The 22,529-nt window shown below is 44.4% G+C and overlaps 2 protein-coding genes across 5 annotated transcripts in view; both read right to left on the reverse strand.

Annotated features, from left to right (window-relative positions):
* Positions 1–695: 695 nt before the first annotated feature.
* Positions 696–8,312, reverse strand: LOC125007422 (mucin-5AC-like). Its single transcript, XM_047584252.1, has 3 exons — positions 7,493–8,312; positions 5,261–5,502; positions 696–4,419 (listed from the first exon to the last, which is right to left on the reverse strand). The coding sequence occupies exons 1-3, from the start codon at positions 7,509–7,511 to the stop codon at positions 2,854–2,856; spliced, it is 1,827 nt and encodes a 608-aa protein (XP_047440208.1). The 5' UTR covers positions 7,512–8,312; the 3' UTR covers positions 696–2,853.
* A 283-nt stretch (positions 8,313–8,595) lies between these two features.
* Positions 8,596–22,529, reverse strand: part of dlgap4b (discs, large (Drosophila) homolog-associated protein 4b) — a 104,968-nt gene continuing 91,034 nt past the window's right edge. For all 4 annotated transcript variants that reach the window (XM_047583579.1, XM_047583577.1, XM_047583578.1 and 1 more), the window contains 6 exons: positions 19,997–20,436; positions 18,980–19,068; positions 17,239–17,756; positions 15,818–15,909; positions 13,888–14,058; positions 8,596–13,085 (listed from right to left, as the gene is read on the reverse strand). In XM_047583579.1, the coding sequence (XP_047439535.1) occupies positions 12,843–13,085; positions 13,888–14,058; positions 15,818–15,909; positions 17,239–17,756; positions 18,980–19,068; positions 19,997–20,436 (1,553 nt within the window). In that variant the 3' untranslated portion in view covers positions 8,596–12,842. The remainder of the gene's footprint in view (positions 13,086–13,887; positions 14,059–15,817; positions 15,910–17,238; positions 17,757–18,979; positions 19,069–19,996; positions 20,437–22,529) is intronic.

A 22,529-nucleotide genomic window follows, 5' to 3' on the forward strand; every position in this document is an offset into this window, starting at 1 on the left:
CAGCCAAAACTGAAATCTGAGAAGACCACTCATAAAGTTAATGCAAACTTTTACACTCAGCTGTACTTCGCTTTAGCAGCTGAATAATAGTTGGTTTATGCTTCCACATTAGTTTGATAAATCGGAAAATCAACTATCAACTACAGGTTGTGGCATCGCAGACCGCAAAGAGCTGCGATTGGTCCGCTTGGTTTCCGCCTCAGTATTTCCGGCTGCTTCTCCATCTCCACAATTTTCCGCTCGTTTTGGATCAATAAAGATGGAACACAAAGAGGAAAGGTTAACAGAGGTTGTGTGAAGGTACAAACATTTAAAAAGGTGAGTCATCGTCAGCAAAAAACAGAAACAAAAATTAGCCTGACACAGCGCCGACTAGTGTTTGGGAGGTGCTTTTACAGGGCGAGCCAAAGTGATGTACAAGTATAAATTACAGTTTGCACTGTAAGCTGGATTCCCCCCCCCCCCCAATTGATCCATTAAGGAAAAACTCCAACAATGTCTGGAAACCAAAGTGAAAGAGCCAAAATTGCTTGAAATTTGTGACATAGCTGATCATGTCCAAAAACCATCACTCATATAAAGACGACTGTACGAATGTTCTCCAGGGCCTTTAACATCATCTCTTTTTGCCTCAGTCACTCACAAAATGAATCATCTTCCCAGGCAACAAAAGACAGCAGAGATCTGACTTATGAAAAAAAAAAAACTGAACTTTTATTTCTTTGAAATGTTCATACAAAACACACATTTAAAGTTTAAGGCGTATATTGCACAGACTATTGAGAAGTTTTTATATAAAACAAGGACATCATCCCTCAGTCGTAGGTTTAAGGCACAGCAGCCAGTCATACTGCCAACGGTCAGTCATGATTCACAAAACAAAAAAAAAAAAAAAAAAAAAAAAACACCTTTCTGAATGCATTCAGCTGTAACAAAACTACAGTTTGAGATAAAGTTCATGCCAATACATACAACGAAAACAAAACTTGACCTTGAAAATATTTACATGCATCATCACATCAGTCTTCTCTGACTGGAGAGCGTCAGTTTGCATCTAAAACCTAATATAAACATCGCCATTTAAAAGCTAACCCAGCCACTTCCAGTATCACAGCTAATAAGGTGTTGTCACAGTGGGAAGATGTAATATGAATAATAAAAATATTACTTTAATACTTAGCATTCTACGAATGACCCAAGCCTGACATGACCTGTGTAAATTGAGGTATAAATGCACATCAGTCTACTGAGTACCTGTAACAAAAAAACAAAAAAAAACAAAAAAATAACGTTGGCAGACTGACAAACCAACGTAGCAGAAACATGACAAGACGAGTGTTGGAGTTGTCACGTCTGCCATGAACGAGAATGCAGAAAAAAAGGTTTCTGGGAATGATTGTGGTGGTCAGTGCTCAGCAGTATTACAACCAATCATCAAACTTCCTCCTTCTGACTGCAACAACAAGCGAAACAGAACCGTTTGAACTCACGGCTCAAAGGACAGCGACAGTACTGAAGATTCAATCTTGCTACAGCATTAATCACGTACGTCTACATCGCCCTCGACGCGCACGCTGCTACGGTTAATAGATGCCCAGGTGACGTTCAGCCATTGTATATTGTGGTTTATCCTAACACAGTTTCATGGAAACTACAGCATTATGAATGATTAGAAAACTCTACGGAAACCATCTCTAAAAAAAAAGTGGAAAGCACAGATGAGGATTTTGTACAAAAACAAAAAAGCTTGTTAAGTGTGCTACATTTGCTTTGCCAAGAGCCTACTAGTTATTTTACCTCTCTCACTAATAAGACATTCAGCTTTGAAAAACATTGAGCAATCCTAAGGCCCCAAGATCATCAGGGAGATAAGGATAATTTATTAAGTGGGGAGACATATAAAGTGTTCTGCACGATATAAGATAGTGGCGTTGTGTCTTAGAATAAGTTTCTCCAAGAGCTGTAAGGAGCCGGATGTCGACAGGTAACCAAGCTACTCATGCAACCTTCATTCACAGCCTTGCTGGAGCTGGAGCTGGGGCCAGGGAGCATATTCGACAAAAACACTGAGAATACTGCTGTTTAAATACAATTTTAAAAAATGTAATTGGCAAATAAAGATGTGTGGGGTAATTGGGAGCGTGTATAGAACACAGACAATTCATGAGAGCGACTGAGCCCCCTTAGTTATAAAAAGACCGGCAGCTAGGGGGAGATGCACAGACACTGATGCGGGTTATTTAGTCGGGCTCGCTGCAGTATAATCAATTTCCACTCAGCTCAGCTCCTCTACAACAAGGGAAGGAGGGTGTACTGGAGTAAAGAAAAGTTTCTTAAAAATAAATTCAGCCTGAATTAGTCGAAGGACTATGAAGTTGTTGCTGTACAGAAGAAAATAAACCCGCTGTCCTTCTCTCTATCCCGGAGGTGAACGTGTGACAGGCAGCCGACGACGATCAGCGTCTTATGTACATTCAATAAAGTCCAGTACTGCTACTGTAGAGGCCACCTCTGCTGGTGCTGATAATTACACCGACTGAAATGTTGTACAATTGAGGGATATTCTCCTCCTCGTTCAAAACTGTAAAATGGAAAGAGGTTTCAAAACGGCGTCAAAAAACTTTGTACAAAAAAAAAAAAAAAAAAGGTTTTCACTGCACTGAGGAATGTTCGTTTTTGAGAAGTGGCAGCAACACGTCAAAATCAGCACATTGAACAATAAAATTTATCTCCTAATCGCCCTGTGTCCGTTTCTTTACTGTACTCTGTGAGCTCAGGATTAATGACTGGTGATGAAGATACATTCTCCTATATACAGTGTTGTCCAGATTTATGAAATCCCGTTCCCCGCTCCTAGTTAACAGTTTCACTCACTGAGTGCAGGCTGTGCTGAGGGCCCCACACTGTGGTAATGGGGGTGTTCACCACTTGAAGGGAACTGGGCTGCCTGGCGTCAGCGTGAACCATGCTCCAAACGGCGGGCACCACGGCCGAATTCCTCTGTGAACTGCTGCTGCTGCTGGTGGTGGTGGTGGTGCTGCTGCTGCTGCTGCTGCTGCTCGCGGAGGAGGGCTGGAGGAGAGGAGCGAGGTGGGAAGTGAGGCCCAGAAGCGGAGTTATCGCCGACGTAGACGAGGCAGCGGCAGCGGTTGATGGCTGGGCAGAGACGGACGCTGGGCTCGTGACCGAAGCTGCAGGCGACACTTGGGTTGTCACCGGTACTGAGAGGTGCTTGTGGAACGGCAGGTGAACGGGGAATCCTCTGGAGGCTGAGTGAGAGACCATGGTCGGGGAAGGAGCGGCTGGAACGAGAGCCGACGTCGTGGAGGAATCCTGGCTTGGAGAAGACATACAATTGGTGGCGGGCAGGAGGACCGGCGATGGCACTGAGACTGGCCTTGTAGCTGGCACCGGCGCACTTGCAGAACACGTAACGGAACTCGAGACTGAAGCGGATGACGGAGCCGGGGTGATGGCTGGAGGAGCAGCTGGTTTCTGAGGATTTGGCTGTCCTAAGACTAAGGCAGAGACTGGCATTAGGGTTGGCAGATGGGCTGAGAAAAGTTGAGGTTGGTTTGGGCTGGATGCTCTGGCAGTGTCCTTCTCCAAGGGACTCCAGATGACTTTATTCACTGGAAGAGGAGACATCCTCGGGGCTGACAGTAAGACCGGAGCATGTAGGGAGGGTGATGAAGACACAGGAAGTGGCGCCTTGACGGACGCCACAGCCGACACCGGGACAGCCATGGCCTTCTCCATCAGACTCTGAGCTCTGCACGGATCCATGACTTGCTGGCCGTCCTCTGGGGGTGGCGTCAGGCCCATGTCGCTGCTGTAAGCGTTGCACTGCGTCTCGACTAGTTCGGTCTTTACCGACTCCGTGGGCGTGCTCTGGCTTTCCTTGAGTCTCTTCAGGTTCTCCTGCTCCGCTGCCCTCTGCAGAGCTGCGTCCACCAGGAGCCTCAAGTCGCTGAAGTCCTGGGTGGGGAACAGCTCGGGAGGAGTCGGGGGAGGCGTGTTGAAGAGGCCGCCGGTGGGGCTCGCCGCTATCGTCGTGCCGGTGAGGCAGGCCGACTGTTCCTCCGCCTCCCTCAGCAGACTCTGCGTATCCAGCTTCATCAGCGCCTGGACCGATCCCTCCTTACCGGGGTAGCCCGCGCCCGTCAGAATGGCCGTCGCCGTGCTCCCGAGGAGACTCAGGTCCAGGGTGGGGCCGGAGCGGATGACGGACGGCCGCTGCTGAGACGAGCCGCTGGACGAGTTGCTTTCGGGAGAGCTGTCTCCGCCTCCGTTGGGAGAGTGCACTTCGTTTTTCCCGCCGACTTTACGGGAGATGGTGAACTTGGTGGGATCTTTGCCGTCCTTGCGAAGCAGGTCGGGGAGCAGGCGGCGGCGCGCGTTGATGAACCAGTTGCAGATCTGGAAAGGAGAGGAGGGGAGTCAGGGCACAGACACAACTGATGGTGCCTGAGTGAAAAGACATTTGACCCGAAAGAAAACGGAACCGTTTTTGGTCCCTGCGCCGACATAAATCAGGCAATGCCCAGAATAACTTCAAAGCCGCACAAGCTCAATTGCCCAGATTCGACCGTCGAGTGAACTGAGACCTTTAATTTCTACAGCCACATTTCCCCCTTCTACATGTGCAACTCGAGGCCTCCCTTACACCCACCCACCCACCCCCCTAGTGGGACAGCCTTCCACGCGGGGCAGAAAAGAGCGAGAGACTGAGATGAGAGCGCTCAGACAGCTGGGAGCAATGAAGGTCTCAGCTCAAATATGCTGAGCCACAGAGCAGCCAGGCAAAAGCATTCCAGTGAACTGACTACACAACAAGAAACTCTGCCGCCGCCTCGCACAGATCTGTAACGCCTTATCGAAAGCAGCCTGTCTGTGCGTGCATGTGTGTGGAGAGGGAAAGAGGATATGTCTACTCGTGATGCAACAAAGTGAAAAGGGAAGGCTGGGAAAATGTTGTTCTCGGTGGTACAGTCCGATCGCTGCTTTGCTTTCAACTGGTCACTGCGCTCATCGAACACGAGGCATTAAAATGTTGTCAGGGTTTGCGTTTAAATGGATAACCCTCCACGGTACTGAAGTTCTAGGCACATACATCTTTACTTTAGAGCAGAAAACTCATAACACTGTCATGCAGAAACCAGCATGCGCCACAGGTTTCATTTCCTCCGGCGAGTGCCGAGAACATCTGGGAAGGCAGCAGCAAATAAACAAATGAATAAATAACACGGCGCTTCCTCACCTGCAGCACCGAGAGGTTGGTCTGACCCGACAGGCTGAGCTTCTCCTGCTCCGACGGGTAGGCGTTGAAGCGGTGCTCGTACAGCCAGCTCCGGAGGATCTGCACTGCCTCCTTGGGCAGGTTCCCGCGGCGGCGGCGCTTGGCGAAGAGCCCCTTCCCCGACAGGTCGAGGGGGGAGCCGTCATCGCTGTCCGACACGGCGGAAGAGTGCTCCTGCTCCGGGCGATGCTCTTCTTCCAGAGCTGAGGGAGAAGAGGCCACATGTCAGTCACCTTCACGGGGGACACTTGCTAAACCAGGTGTTTTTGCGCCACGTCCGTAGGCTGGCATAACCCCCAGTGTAGTCGCACCGCACAACTTGTGTTCGGGCAGTGAAAATAAAAGCCAAAACGATGATTTCCGCGCGCGTTCCGCCACAGAAAATGTAAGGTAACAGCTCCGCTCTCGTGATTGGCCGAACAGACACTCATTCACACTTTCTTTCAGACGCACAATGAAACCTAAACTACTTCTTCACAATAGCAGACGCCGTGTAAGCAGAGACGCCGATCGAGCACTTGGCAGTGAACAAGTGCAAAAAAACATTTCAGTTATTTTTAAGCCTCCAGATTTAATCCAATTTTAAAAGTGAGGTTCTATTTTTTTTTTCCTTTCTTTTCTTTTTATGAAAGAAAAAAAAAAGTGGTGTGAACATTTTTTGGCAACATCTTTGTGTTTTGAGCTTTGTGTTTAAATCCAGCTGGCCACTGGAGGGAATCTCCCCTCAAAATGGAGCATGCCTGATCCCAGGGGTGGGCCACAGAATGCAGTAAATGTCTTTCTCTGGGGCTGGGTGAAACCTGACCCCCGGGGCAGCGGCTGTCTTCACAAAGGAGATTGTGTGCATATCAACATCACAGTAGCCAGTGGGCCAGGACTCTATTGACCATGCAAAGGAGGCCGTTTTCACCTCATGCTAGCTCAGCTCAAGACCGCTGGAGCACTCCACGGAGCTTTTCAATCCCGCATTCCTGGACAACGAGGCATGTGTGAGACCAAATGAGAGATGTGGAGGGGAAACTTAAAAAAAGAAAAAAAAAAAAACTCAAAGTCAAAAAACTAGTGAAGGGTTTTAGTGGAATCATGTTAGAGTATGTTCATGTCGGTTTAGGGTTGCTCATAGAGCAAAAAGCTGTATTTTGACAAGATTTAACCAAAAATATTTTTGCTAACCACTCACTTATATGACAGAGGCATAAAAACATTACATGAATTTGGTGAGAGTGAGTCTGACCAAAAACAACAAACATAAAACAAAAAAACTAGAGATCTTGTTTGACAGATATTTCAAGTTACCCCTGAAGCCTCTGCAAGAAACCACATCAAAACTGATACCACATCAAAAAAAAAAAAAAAAGGTGCCTTCACTCCACCGCATTGACATTTGAGATTTAAATGAAGTAAAGTCACCGTGGGGGTGATTTGGTTAAAAAAAAACACGCCTCAATCCCCAGTGTGGCATCAGCAACATGTTCTATCTCACAGGTTGTCAAAGTGGCCGACTCTATGCTGACGAATGTCTCCTCTTTCACGTATAAGTTCCTAAAATCAGAGCTTATGTGTGGGAGAGGAGACGAGCTCGCTTCTTTTGTTGTTGTTGTCGTCGTCGGAGTCTCGGGAATAAAGTTTGAAAGAAATAGTGCACCAAACTCCTCCACGGGCGGCTTCACGGCTCGGGATTTGAATCTGGCCGTTAGCACCGAGTTGAAAAGAAAAGAAAAAAAAAAAATCAACTTTTTTTATTCGCAGCAGCTCGCTCAGTCAAGACCGAACTGGTAGCCGTACCCCGCGCTCGGAAATAAATAAACAAAAGCCACGCAAATAACGCACAATGTTACATTCAAACGGTGTAAATTAGCCATCTGGAGCGCACAATGGAGGCAGGCAGGGACGCGCAGCCTCCCGCATGTCGCTCCGCCAGATGGACACCATGCCTGCCTCCAGAGATAACTAGCTGGCTAGCTGTCCCTCCGAATTTAAACACAAACACACACGCTGCATTTGCTCTCGACAAAACCCCCGCCGCATACCAGGCAGAACCAACAGCGCAGAGACGCACGGGCTCGCAGACAGGACACTTTATATGTGTGTGTGCGTGTGTGTGTGTGAGAGAGAGGGAGAGAGATAAACGTGCACGGCGGAGAAACAAAAAAAAAAACAAAAAAAAAAAAACACGAGCCGAGTAGCGCTCACCTCGTTTGAATGCTTTCATTCTTTGTTGATGGCTTCTTGAAAACACGCAGCTGTCCAAGTTGCTCGCGGTACAAAGCGTGCCCGGGAGCCAAAACGATGGTTGACACAACGGCACTTTCTTCCAAGACGCCGAAGAGGTGTTGCGCCTTTATTCGCCCGACTCAAATGCCTCTATTTTCGATTTCTGCCGCATTCAAACGGGCTCCACGTTTCCATCGCAGTCCTCCCTTTCTGCCAGGATAAATGTTTTCTGATTTTTTTTTTTTTTTTTTTTTTTTTGTCGCTTGTTCCTTTTACCTGCACGCAGCAGTAGCGCCAGAGCTTTGCCAATCTTGACAGTCGCAGCTGAAATGATCCCGCCCTCATCCACAGCCAGCCAGCCAATCGCGGCCCCGGATCCCGCCCCCTTGTCGGCCGGCAGCCAATCACGGCGCTCGCTCAGAGAGAAGACGGACTCCGTGTCATAGTGACTGACGGGAGAACCATTTCATTCAAAATATAGCGCAGTCATTGAAACAATGTTATTTTCCTCGACGCGGTCACAAGAACGACGAGCTCAAATTGACACAAGTCTGTTTATATGTAGCGGAGTGTCGGTGGTGGCCGTGTTTGTTTCCATTGTTGGGGACAGTTTTGTTCCCGGATGCAGCAGACGGCTCCCATCGTGGAGAGGCTTTACGTAACACTGAGCTAAATGTTACATAAATCATAAAGACTGGTCACTGATACAGGCCTGATCATGATGGTTTGGGACAAGATAGCTCAGTTTTTTTTCTTGTGATTTCAACAACCAGTTTCCTTAGTTCTGAGAACACAGGTAAAAATGGAATAAATCAACGGCGCTGATGTGATTCAACAAGATAAATAAATAAATCTGGGCAAAATAAGAGATACATTTTGTCACTTCACATGAAAATAGGTTGTGTATCCTGTCTCAAAATGGAAAGCTGTGCTGAGGTGTAGCAGAATTGGGGAACGTAAACACACAGTAGATATCAATATGCAACATTTTATTCAAAAAAAAAAAAAAAAAATCATCACCGGGCATCATCAGAAGTTAGCAAAAGAGCACACAACAGCAAGAAGATACGACCACGGTGAACTTTTTGAGAAAGTATCGTGTGCATTTTATTGAATGTTACGTCTCTGCATTATACATTTGAACAACCTTGAAATAGTATAAATAGGTCTACAGCATTGTAAAAGATTTCTATTTACAGAGGACGACTTTAAGAAGCACGTAGGGGATAAATCATTATTATTACTATTAGTTTCATCTTAATATCAAAGAAGAACCCTTTAACTCAGTATTGCACATATACTTTAAATGTTACCAGAGTATAGTGACAAGAAACTAGGTAAATCTCATTTTATGAACGACACACCCACTCACGACGTCGTCTCGGAGGATGGTACAACCTTTTTTTTTTTTTTTTAAATTTTACTATCAAACCCTGAAACACACACACAGCCTATAGAGTAATTTAATGAACAGATCCTAGTCTTTAAAATATGTGCTTGCTTCATAAAATATTTGTTCTAGTATTTTTTTTTACACTTTTTTTCTTTTTCTTCTTTTGCTACATCGTATCTCTTGTGGTGGTAAGAGCCTCTGGCCCTCACCCGTTTCCCCAGTTTTATGCTCAACTTAGTGGAACAAAGCAGAGATGCTAATGAGCCTTTTTTTGTTGTTGTTTTTTTGCAAGCAGGCCTTCAGAGTACTGTATGGGAGGAGAATCACTGGTAGTTATCCCAGCTGAGGTAACTCTCTTTCTTTAGCTTTTACCAGGCAAAGTTGTTATTTTTTGTTTTTTTTTTCCAGGCATGCCCCAAAAAATCAGCAAATACATACAATAATCTCATAGTATAGGTACGCTTTATATAACGTCATACCCATTTTTAGAGAAAGAAGAGAAAAGGGAAGGGTACGATTGTATCATAGAAGAGATGGTACAATTTTAACCAATACCACAATGTAAAATACAAATTCCTCTTTCTCTCGTTTAACGCTTAGATGACCGCTTTGTCACGTTCATGGACGTATTCCACTGACTTTATTACTCTGGTCGAAGGAAGATTAACCGCACTAGCGTCTAAAGGAACTTCTCAAAACTAAATCGAAAAAACAGACCGCTGTTGAAGCTTTTGACTGCACTTGAAAAGGTGACGTCCATCAAACCCCATACATACATACACATAGGGGGCCATTATCACCCCCAAATCAATGGCTTTTATAGGGCGCTAACCCCCCTCCTCCTTCGAATCATGGCTAACCCCCGGCCAGGAAATAGATGTGTCTCAGAGATATGTGTGTATTGGAGAAAAGCCTTATTTAAATGCATGAGCTGAGTTTTCTTTTGTCACTTAAAGCATGTCACTGACATCTCTTGGCATTTTACGCGTCTCTCCGCGATGGCTAGCTCGTAGAACCACACTCCCCCCCCCCTCAGCGTACAACACATTGTGTGCGTTCGACTCAGACACAGACCTACAAGCTTTGAGTTAGGAAGGTTGAGGGCAGGGATTGGTGTTACGCAACAAAGTGTGAAACGTGGAGAAAATAAGAATCCAAAATTTTCAACATACACAGATCAGGCATAACATTATGACCACCTTCCTAGTGTTGCGTAGGTCTACCTCCAAAACATTTGTGACTCATCAGAGAATGGACACGGGCCTTCTGAGGGCGTCCTGTGGTGTCTGGTAACAGAATGTTGTTAGTGGGGCCCTTTGTGTCCTATGGGTTGAGGGGAGGGGCCTCTGTGGATCAGGCTTGTTCCAGTGCGCCCCACAGATGTGAGATGCTCTCAGTTTGGGATCTAGTGAATTTGGAGGCCAGGTCAACACCTTGTGCTGCTTTTTTTTTCTTTTTTCTTATGTGTTGTTTTTGGAGTTGTTGCTGCATCTTATTGTGTCATTGCTATGGGGTGGGGGTGCATGGTGTGGTCTAGGTGGGTGCAACATGTTTAAGTAACATCCACACAAATGCCAGGTCCAAAAGTTTCCCAGCAGAACATTGCATTGTCACAAGATGGCGAATATATATATATAAAACTATTGACTATAAGTTGAACTGTTTGCATATTTAGGAGACAACTTTCCTTTTTTTTTTTCTTTTGGAAAACCACTTGTCAGACACAATCTCTTCCTGGCAGTCAAAAATCAAATCAAGTCAACGGCCGAGTTTGAGTCACACAAAAGCCCTTCAGGTGCTAACGATGCTATCCAGCCCAGTCAAATGGAAGGAGGAGTATTGACAGAAGACAGGGAACTGGCTATTGACACCCCTGAGCCATTTTCCTTGCCGAGTCGTCCCAGCAGGCAAACACAACAGACAAACAATGGCCCCACCGTCAAGAGAAAGCCCTCGCCGCGACAGAGCAATGAGAATGGTGGTTATTGAGGTTCTTTTTCTAATTCAAAGCCCAGGGCTGGGTGAGAAAAGGGGCGACGCTGCAGCCAAAGAGGGAAGTTTAACATAAGTAATTAGGACAGGACAGTTGGGTTTTATTTCCGTGCCATTTGGAAGAAACCAAATGTGAGTGGAAGACAGGCATGCGACAGCGGTTGATGTAAGGCATGTCAGGGTGTATGACTGAGCGTTTTTTTTCCCCCTTCTTCCTGTGTTCTGCAGAATGGATTCACATTAAACAGAGGTCAACAAATATGTGCAATTAATGCAATGTGTTGGCTCAATGCAAACCAGGGTGACATTCCCCTACTATGTCAATGCGTATTCATACAGTGTGCGTAAATCAAAAAACAAACCACTGTTGCCCTCCAGAGGTCAGAAACGAAACTTGAAATGAAGAGTTTTCGGCATCAAAGGAGGGGCGTGTCCTGACCCTCAACGCTCCAGCACGACTACTAACCTGTGTCGTTGCACTACTCAGCTTAAGCTTCCTGGGACATGCATATCAAAATGTTGAATCAGTACGTGTCTGTGGCTATGGTCCCCTTCATCTGTTTTCACAGTCGACCGTCGAGCTCCCTGCCGCTGACATTTTTATGAGATGAATCTGAAACTGTGAATTCATCTTTGGCTTACAATCTTTAGTTAAACACACACACACACAAAAAAAAACGAAAAACAACTGAAAAAGGAAGTGGGATTGAATAATGATGAAAACACAGTGGCTATGTATGTAATGCTTTAATGAGAACTTTTGAATGAAAAAGTAATCTGTGTGCCGTTCAGTGGGGGAAAGAAAAGTGAAGCGCTAATTAACCTGCTGCAGGACTTTAACGAAAAGGCCTGGATTCATTTCGGAGCTGTTTGCTAAGTAGGCTTAATAAAAAGCACTTAAAGATGTGTAGACAGGTGGAACTAAATTTGTGAAATATTTACAACCCAAACACGAAAACCAAAGGTAATGGATGAGAGAAAGGTCTAAAAGAGTTTCCCCTCCCTACAAAGAAAACAATATTCAGTGCATCGTTTGGCCTCTGTCCATTCTGAGTCAGTCAGAGATCCTCACGCTTGGTCTTGTTTGATATTGGGATGTGCGTTCCTTCAAAACCATTGAGAAACAGATTTTCCAGTGTTTAAAAAAAAAAAAAGAAAAAAAAAAGTGACACACACAAGAATTAACCGCTAGCTATATACCACTGTATATAAATACCCCATTCAGACCTGGCTTTCAATAGCATCATACCAAAAATATTAAAACATAACTTGATCTAAATGGATTTTTATATAAATCAAAGAATGGATAAAGTAAATAAATACAAGGAAGACGTACATATGTTTGTAGTGCGTGTGCAGTGTGCGTGCGATGGCCACAAGGTGGTGTTGTGCAAAGCTACAAGATGGCCAATGATCTGGGAAGAATAGAGCAGGAGGATGGGAGACAGGAAAGCATTACAGATTGCCTTCCGTCAGCTTAATAGATCTTATAGCCAGGATACAGGAACCTTTAAAACAGTCTTCATATAGACTCTTTAGGATATAGTTGTCATAATAACAATACCTTCATTAACATTTTTTTTTTTTTTTATGATAGCAAGAATAGTAAGAAGAAACCACAAAGTCCTTCGGCTGAGGTTTTCGATGGCAGCCTCAAACGAGGAGTCTCCTGTTTCGTAGTCTGTTGGGTTCAGTTTTATTTAATTATCTTTGATGCCACCAGGACCAGCCTATAATTGTATTAATGTGTCAACCCCCCCCAAACCCAATTCTGTGGGAATCTCTCCTACCCCCTTTCTCAATCAATCCATCTTCACTCAGGATAGCTCATTTGCATTGCAAAAAACAAAAAAGAAAAAAAAACGTCCTCTCCTGTATCCAGGTGTTTCAGTGCCACTTATCTGTCCTTTGATCCGAACCTACATCTTTCTTCCTCTCTCTCTCTCAGAGGCGAGTCTGGGCCTCGGGGACATAAATTTCGATGCTGTCTGCGCTCTCTGTGGCGGAGTTCTGGCGAAACGAGGCAGCCTTCTTAGCAGCCAGCAGGCGCTTGCGAGCCTCTTGCCTCTGCTTCTCTGCCGAAGCCGAAGAAGAGGTGGATGAAGAGTCGGCGCTCTTCTCGCGGCCCAGTGTCGGTCGCCCCTTACCAGGCTTCTTTGACGCCGGAGGAGCCGCCTTCTCCTCGTCCTGTCGTGTCAGGACACATGGCAGAGGACACGTGAAGAGAGGAGGGAGGAGAAAAGACAAAGTGAACAGTGAGACAATGAAATAAGGAAAGCAACCATCATCAGCTGGCCCCTATCTGTTCAGAAAGGCTCCGTCAGACAAGACTTGGACAAGACGTTATGCTAAAGCTGATTTTGTTGAAGCTTGAAATAACATTTAGTGACGATAAACAGAAAAAAGTGACAGTAAAAACAGGCAAACATTGAGGAAAAACAGTCATTTGAATGACAATTTTCAAAGACGTGAAATGGTAACATGAATCAATGGGCACATAGGAGTGAAATAAAAGAAGGATCAAAAGACACACGATTAATATATCGATAAGCCACATAAAGCGACAAAGGCTACGGTTAAAACATCCATCAAAGCATGCTACGCACAGCACGGACAGGACACGTCGACAAGGACACACAGACACGTTTAAAGAGCAAATGCAAGACTGCGTTCAGTCACGTGATCCAGCGCATCTCAGCCATGCTCCACCGCAGCACACATCAGAAAATGCCACATGCATGCTCAAAGCAGGGCTTCACGCCGACAGACAGCCCTCTTTGAGGTGATTTCTTTTCTCCATGCATGCCTATAGGGTTGTCTCTGCCCTCTTTACACTGGACAGTGGGGAGGCCCTGTTAAGAGTCCATCCCACGCAGGGACCGGGGTAAAAAAGAGTGGGAGAAATGGTGGTGGTGGTGGGAGGAGAGAGGCCGGTTTCGGCGGCTTTCCTACCCCAGCCAGGGCACTGGGCAGCAGGGGTGGGAAGTACCTTCCGCTCAGGGGGCGACTGGGCAGCCGCAGATGGCACGGGCTGCCAGTCATTAGACTTGAGTTGGTAGAGCTCGTCGAATTTGAGACTGATGTCCTCGATGGAGAGCTGCAGAAGGTCCCAAAAGCCAGCCAGGTCCTGGGCTGTGGGCCGCGGGTTGGCATTCACATTCTGACCAGAGTAACGACAAAAGGGTGAAAATTAGGGAACAACGAATGAGTAAGAAGATAGTAAATATTAAAGCGTATGCAATATATAATATACAAGTAGAATTTATTTGTTATACCTTAGCTAACATGAACCCAAAAAGTAAAGCCTTGCCTTTGAAAGTGGAAAACACCATTTGATTTTGATTTGGCCTTTGCTGTTGGGTGAGCTTGACATCCATCTCCCTACTTGTTATGGGCTACTATCTTTACCATTCTAGCGTCAAGAAGACTTAAATCCATAAAATGGATCGTGGTTCATGACAAACTTGTTTTTAAATGGATATGTGGTTAAAAAAAAAGAACCTACCTTCAACACCATCGTAGACAGTCGCAGAGATGAATGTATGACACAAAACTAATTCAACAAATAATAATACAATAAAACACACATTTGTGTATTTTGTGTGTTTCGGTGTGTAAAAGTAGCTAACCTGATAGTAAAAATGATATCGGTGGTCGAAAAACTAGGCTAGTAGGTTATAATTAGGCTAAAAATACATTGTCCTAGATGTGTCCAGAATGCAATATTCAGGACATTCAGGAATAGGAAATCTGTGGGTCAGTTGTCGTGGGATGAGCATGGTCTGTTAGTGCAGCGCCACCACAGCTGGAAGCACCAGACCTTTTATCAAAAACAATCAGCAAAATGACACAATTTGTGTTTTGTGTTTTGTAATTTGACTTTCTTTAAAATAGCTTTGGAACAAAACAACGTTCACTTTTTGTTTTTTGTAGACCTGATGAGGTGAAAAAGATGAGAAGAAGAATGATGTTGTTTCTGATGCAGTGCTCTTTTCACACTCAGCACTAGAGGGAGCTATTAAACAGGTCGAGGCTTTTGTTGAGCATGAAGGCTACATGCAGTATACAACAAATACTTAAAATGATGCCTCATCACTGCTAAGGTGAAAAAAAGGGCAATATGCTTATCCAGAGAAGCACAACAAAAAATTACACAATTGTTCAGGATAATAATTGGGTCTGCAAAGCCTGTCGGTATTGGCAGACGGACAAAAAGTCAACACTGCTCTGACATATTTTAATCTGACACGGCCACCGATTGTAATGCTCCAGGCTTTCGTTTGTGCGGCCTCCACTACATATTTAAGCAGCTGCACTCGCTTCTGTGATCTCCAGACATTTGGTGACAAATCACGAGTGTGCAGTGTTTGTTATTTGTTATGCTACTTGCTCTGTACTGGCAGTGGGTTATAATTTGTATAAAGCCATTTTCTTTGTATAAGCTCCTGATGTTCCATTACTTACTCTATGCGTCATGGTTGGGCTCAGATTAGTTTTTTTAAAGCAAGTAAGGAGAGAATAACCTAAATATGATACTGGTTTTGGTTTCAGATTAATGTCCAGAGTGGAAGCATCACGGGCTATGTTTAAACGGACACTCATATCCTCCAATAACCAGAACAATATTCCTTACGTAACCAACTCAGTTGAAGCGGACTGGCCTGATCAGGTGGAATTCTTTACTGGATACAGAGGTGCAATCTTATTTTGTTCATTGGGAAAATATTAGCACCTAAGACTTCAGCGCTCCAAGTAGAACCACAAAAAAAGTTCAGATTGATGCCTTTGTAACATACGTATACATGTAATTTTGACATATCATTTTATTTAGTGTCCATATAGTTGGAATATATAATCACAATGATTACAACTGAGTAATATTGTTTGTGTAAACGTGTCAACAAAGAAGACATACGCACCAAGTTTTGGTCGCACAGTCCCCGGAACTGCTGGAACTTCTGAGATATAAGGAGCTGGGCACTTCCTACTGCACTGCGAACCTTCCCCAGCACTACAGGGAGGAAAAACAAACAAAGCACTGTTATTTTTTCCTTTCACATGAACTCTTGTGTTTCCAGGTATACACATTTCTGTGCACACTACGGTACATTAATTGTCAGTTTCCACTGCCTTGGGAAGAACCATACAGATCAAAACCATAGGAGGCCAAAATAAGGTCCTTGGGGTACACCTAGCATACAAGGAATGCCTGTCAGTGCACTGCCCATCAGACACTAAAGAGTGGCAGGAATGGGGTTTAAGTGTATTGAACAATGCCAATCCAAGTTTATATAGATACTTCGCAAGTAACATACTCCACATACTCCATGTCTGTCGAGGCAAAATTAGGACAAACATCGGCCCGACAAAATTTGGACTGAGATCTGATCACTGGATTTCAAAGTTATGGCAATGTGATTATAATGTGACGAGACCCAGATCCAGACAGCAAATTTGGATTAGATTAAATGACTACTTCACTGTAAAATCACATCCATTAACATTCAAGTGTGAAAACAGACTGGCATAGACACACGCAGCTTTGTGCATATAATGATGAAAAGCTGAACATCCGATGCCTTCACATCTGTCTGTCCGTTTGTTTGTGTGTGCAGTGTGCATTTGTGTGTCTGCTTTCTGCTGCACGCCTCAGTCCAATGTTGGGGCACTAATCTAATCTGGAGGTTTAATCAGTTCCAGACTAGATTTGTGTAATTCTGGAGATTACAGGCCTGCTTGTGTGTGGTAAACCCAGGTATTACGGCCTCATCCCTTCCATGCTGTGTATGTCTGACAAAGTGATTGTAGGGCCCGAAGCTGAGGGCCACAACTGAGCTCTAAACCACGCAACTGAGACACAGACAGACCAAGGAAGAAGGCTCAAGATTTAGGGCCCACACGCGTTTGACTTCAGCGGTGATTTGACAGGACACATGTGTTGCGCTCTTTTCCGGCCAAATAAACATGACCGGGCGCCTTCGATTTCAAAATCTCTCAAAAACGGACCGAATTTAAAACTAAATGATTCAGCTGATCCTCGTCCACTGTTAGTGACTCACATGACAGAATTTTAAGACGTGACTGGATGTTTATGCACTTATCGAGTCACTAACATCTGATCTGAAAATACAATGCTTTTCTACCAAAATAATCAGATATTTTGCAATGCAGCTGCTAATTTGGGGTGATAATTGAACTTTGGAGAGTTTTATAGAATTTCAAGATACGGCAAAGATTTTATATTTAAAAAAAAATAGGCTTTTCCCGCTTCGCAACTTACAACCAGGACACAATTCGACTAAGAGAACTAGAGCTCCAGTGAGTGTCCTGCCATCCTCACCCTCCTCTGAGAGTTGGTTGTCTTTGGTTTCCTGTTCCATCTGTTGGCACCAGCCTTCCATGCGTCCCGTCTCGGCCTGCAGCAGCTTCAAGAACCAGTGGCCGTCTCTCCGACACAGCGTCCCTCCTCCTCCTCCTCCTCCCCCTCCTCCTCCTCCTCCGCTCTGAGGGACACTGCTGATGCCCCCGTTCCCGCTGTCCAGCCAGGGGTCCGGAGGCGGTAGAGACGAGGGATCCAATGCTGGGTCCAGGCTTTCAGAGAAAGAGGAAGAGCTGCTTCGTGTGGTGGAGCGGTTGAGGATCTGTCTGGGCGGCGGAGGTGAAGAGGCGTCGACCATTTCCGGGTCTCCGTTGTCTAGCGAGTCGTGTCCAGGGGGGGAGCTCATGGATTGGCTGGCACTATTGACCATGATTTTCTTCTCATAGGGTTTGGCATTGTTGATGTGGGAGATGACGGGGATGTCCTGCGTGTCTGAGTCGGTTTCTTGTTTTGAGGCCATGCTACTGGAGCGACTGAGTCTGAAACAAAACCAGATGAGAGTCACTTTTATGAAAAAAAAAAAGTTTTTTTTTTTTTTGCACAACACCTGTCTGACTTAGTGGAACAATGAGCAATGCTCAGTTTTATCCTTGAGTCACTTGCGCTGGTCCACATTGATATAAATAAATCTATAGGAGACTGGTTTCTGTATGATAAGGATAATAGTGCACTCAGGGTGGTGTTAACTGAAGCCTGCTTCTTGTTTGCGTACGGCAAATGGAAAAACAGGCTGAACATGAACATTATTTCCTGTCATCATTCAGGAAACACTTGCAAGTGGCAGTTAAGTTCGATAGTGGAGTATCATGAGAGCTTCAATACTGTAGGGAATTACAGACACACCTGGAGAGCCTCATGAGCCTTGTTTTTGTAATTTCTGAACTCAAACTGACACAGCTGAGAAGCAACACAAATCTGTGAACGGCATTGGCAAAAAAATTTGGTTCTGTGAGAATTGTCCAAAAAACACAGAGCGGCTGTTGTTCAGCCAGGCCGTATTTGAGAAATGCCCGTCGGGAGTCAAAGCAGCGGCTGCTGTGCACGAAACTCTAAACGCAACATGCAAAAGTAAGAGAATGCAAGAGGAAGACTTGAGGTGCCCAAGAACTTCCTGGCATTCAAAAGACCACAAGCACAGAAGGCAAACTGCACAGCAACAGACAAGAAACGAGTCTTAAATACAGAAGAAAATAAAGACATATTTAAAATCTTCCTCTACTCAGAAAGATCTTCAAATTAATATGCTACAAGCGGGAAGTTGCTCTGTTTTTACCCCAGAATCGAGATAAAATACACACAAACACAATACTAGACACAATACTACTTGAGCAAATGATTTTAGAAAGTGACGCTGATCCAGTATAAATTATGGGAGGTATCTAGATAAATACTGGATTTTTCAAAGAAGGAGGAAGCATTTAAGTATTTTTTTTTAATCCTGTACTTATTGTGCACAAAATGATTATTTATTATTATTATTATTACAATAGTTTTTTTTATATATTTGAACAGATCTGGAGGGGATCTTTAAAATGCAAATGCTAACAATTTGCCTCAACATCACAAACACAACACACAAAGACATTGGGAAATTCACACCAACAAAGTTCCTGGAAAAGGAAAGAACAGTCAGAGCAGTGTGTGTGTGTGTGGCTATAATATAAATTCCTCACGTTGTTAAAAGGACAGGAAGAGGACTTACTGCCACCCGTCCTCCACCTGTACTCCAATTGACTGAAATTTGGCCAGTGGTGGGGTCTCTTCTCGTGGAACTTCCTGAATACAGTCGACCTTACAGGAGATAAAGAGTCATGAGGGGAAAAAAAAAACAAACAAAAAAAAACAACAATAGTCAGTGGTCAGCTCTCTGCTTCCCAGAGACTTTGCTTGGTCTTCGAGTAAATATCATGATTAACAGCTACTGTGACTTCTCTTAATGTGCAGGATCTGGAAAATGTATAACAGATAATAAAAAATAAAAAAATCGTATGCACAAATATACATGTTTGCTTTTGATACTATACATATATCCAGCTCTAACGATGAACAGCCAAATGTAATGATCCACAGGAGGGAAACCTTCGGCTTGCAACACACATTTTACATTGATGTGATGCACTCAGGACACAGACTCATTGATTCAAGCTCAAATGGCAGAATGAAAGACAACACGGACACTTATTCTACGAGTGATACAACAGCTCAGCCAGAATAAAAAGGCCTCAATCGGAGCAGACTGATGATCATCAACGTTCTGTGGTTTATATGAGAATGTTTGACGAGACATACACACTACCAGACACACCCTCTCATTCAATCTGAATTGCATGAGAAGCTGTGCCCAAACTTTTGATTGGTAGTGCATTCACAGAGGGGACAAAAACGAGTTCTTCAAAAGATGAATGGAAATCAAAGTGATGTGAGTAGCAACGCAGAAATCACGGGTCCGGTCTTAGTCGTGTTCTTCTGCTGAATGAATCACTCGGTTAAAAAAAAAGTTATTTTCTGATTTTGATTTTGGTTTATGACTCAGTGCATCATTTCATTTAGCATCCGTGTATGTAGTTAAGTGGAGAATAAACATTGCCCATGTAAATGTAGCAAATGTAACTACAGGTCTGAAACTGTGTTAGCCTGCTTTCATGGGTAAAATAACAACACAGACTAACATCTACAAGCTCTGGATAATCAAGCAATAGCACAACAGCCACCGTCCTACCTGTATACCAATGGAGGAAAGTTTCCGTCTGGGTACTGGAGCTACTAGGGGCTCCTCTGCCGCTAGATTCCCTTTGTTAAACGCTGATTTCAGGGATTCGTGCTGTACTACCGAGTCACTTGTCTCAGTGGAAGCATTGGCGGTGGCGGGGGCGATCGGCTCTCTCGGGGTGGCGATGGGAGTGGGGATAATGTGCGGAGGACGGCGGATGCCCCGAGCCAGGCTGTTGGCGCGGGTGCTGTCGAGGCTGTCAGAGGAGTTGCTGTGAGCGTGGCTCGACTGGCTGTTGACCTCGGACCTCCTGTCGTGCTGGTCCAAGTAGTTGTCCTGGGCTGACTCCGTGCTGCTCTGCACCGTCACCGAGATGTAGGGCTTGGAGGTGGTACGGGGCGGCACGGGCGGAGGCGCAACCTTCTTACAGGTGGTTATGCATGTGGAGACTGAAGGTAACGAGACAGGAGAGAAAGAAATGAAGAGAAAAAACGTTACTAATGACGAGTGTTTTAGCGAATTGTTGCCAGGCTAGACGCTACCAGGGATTTCAAGCACAAACCAATGACAAAAAAAATAAATAAGTAGAACTGGAAACGGCTCAAAGCATCGCCCGTTTTCCCATCAGCGCCACTCTCAGAACTGACTAACGAATTTTTCCCTGCCTGCCCAGAGCTGAACTCTTCAGCTGAACATAAACACACAGGGACACTGTCACACGAAACCTGAAAACCAGCAGAATCCGGGACGCAAACCGTAAAGTGGAAAATCAAATCAGGGAGGAACAGCGTGCAAACGAACCAACGAACCAATCCGGGCAGGTGAATAAATGAAATCACACAGAGCCTCGATCATGAGACAGGTGATGGAATCAGTAAAGCAATTTGCGTACCGTCTGACACTCAAAACCAAATAAGGTTGAACAGTTTATCTAGAGTACATCCTAACGCCAGACCAAATACGTCCTCCAGCTATAGAGGACGTAACAGAGAGGTAAACTAACCGCAGACGCGTCAGAGGGAGGGAAAACAGACGGGGCAGTTTAGTAAGTCATGCGAAATTGTAATGCACTTAAAAGCAAAGAGATGGTTCCCATTGTCTTCAACTTAGCTTTAATGGTGGTTAAAGTGTAAGATAAAGGAATGCATGACACTAATGAAATGATCTGGAAAAAAAAACACTAAAAACTAGGGCAAGGTGGAAACATGTTTTTACCACCCATTCAATCATACCTTGTATGGTGCACCAACAATTATACATAGTTTGTTGGTCTTGGACTATTTGACACGGTTTTGCATTAACAGTGAGAACTTACATGTACATGAAATCAACACGGCCATCATGCTACGTAAATAGCTGGTTTTATTACTCAATAAAATATGAATGAAAAAATATGATGAATACGAATTGTAGGTGGGAGATACATGTCTTTGTAACATCCACACGAATGTCAGGTCCAAATGTTTCCCAACAGAACATTACATTGTCACAAGATGCTCAGTGTTATTTACTTCTCCTGTCAGCGGAGAAGTAAATAATAACAGTGCATCGATAGAGATCATGTAAATGGTAAATGGGCTGCCATCAAGAAGCAATTTTCTACCTCACGGCATTTACAGCTTTTTTTTTTTTTTTTGCAACTTAAGGTTCAGTGTTTTACCCAAAGACATTTCGTGTCGCCTTCAGCTGGTCAAGTTGAACAGCAAATCCTGTGATTGCTGCCATAGATAGATACGTTATGATTTGGATTACATTCACACAAATCAGTGAAAGTGAAAATTAAAAGATCCCAAATTTCCCATGTAGATCACAAAAAGACTCAAACTATATTCAAACAGCGTGTGGTCTGTGTCCTGCACAGACAGAGACTACAATCGCTGGAAATTGAGGCGATAACCCAAAGGTTGTAATAAGAGATAAGGAACCAACTAAACAAACACAGTTTACTCTTCCACTGAAGTTTGTGGTCAAAAATCCCGACGAGCCATCAAGGATTTTTTGAAAAGGCCTTGCAGCAAACATGTGAGCAGCTGTGAAAACACTCAAACAAAAGGGTTGTTGTTCAGCATAATCCGCTTTTTAGCTTTATCTCTAATGTGTGCGCAACCTCACCTGACATAACACTCACAAGACCTCACACATACCGTTCTAGCCTGGCATAGCTGGACTCAGTTCTTATAAGAGCATGGTATTTCATTTTCATAATGAGATGTGTTTCTACTGAAATAACTAAATAAATCTGTGTGCAACCGAATGGTCCTACAGCGAATCACAGCCGTTTAGTTGTAAATATTTTCAAATCCACGTGCTCAGCTGACGTGTGTGACTATGTCACCTTTACTCTCATCACCACTTAAATCCCACCAAAGTTATGCAAGTGGCTGGAAAAGCTCTGCCACTCCATAAGTCAGTGGACTGACCACAGGCAAATTTTACACACACAAAAGGCCAACACTATTCACACACACTAAATTCTTCACGTGTGACCACCTATGCTATGTTTTATTCTTCCTGCACAGCTATTTCAGCCAAAGATTTTACA

The sequence above is a fragment of the Mugil cephalus genome, chromosome 4 (genome assembly GCF_022458985.1).
Source record: "Mugil cephalus isolate CIBA_MC_2020 chromosome 4, CIBA_Mcephalus_1.1, whole genome shotgun sequence".
NCBI lineage: Eukaryota > Metazoa > Chordata > Actinopteri > Mugiliformes > Mugilidae > Mugil > Mugil cephalus.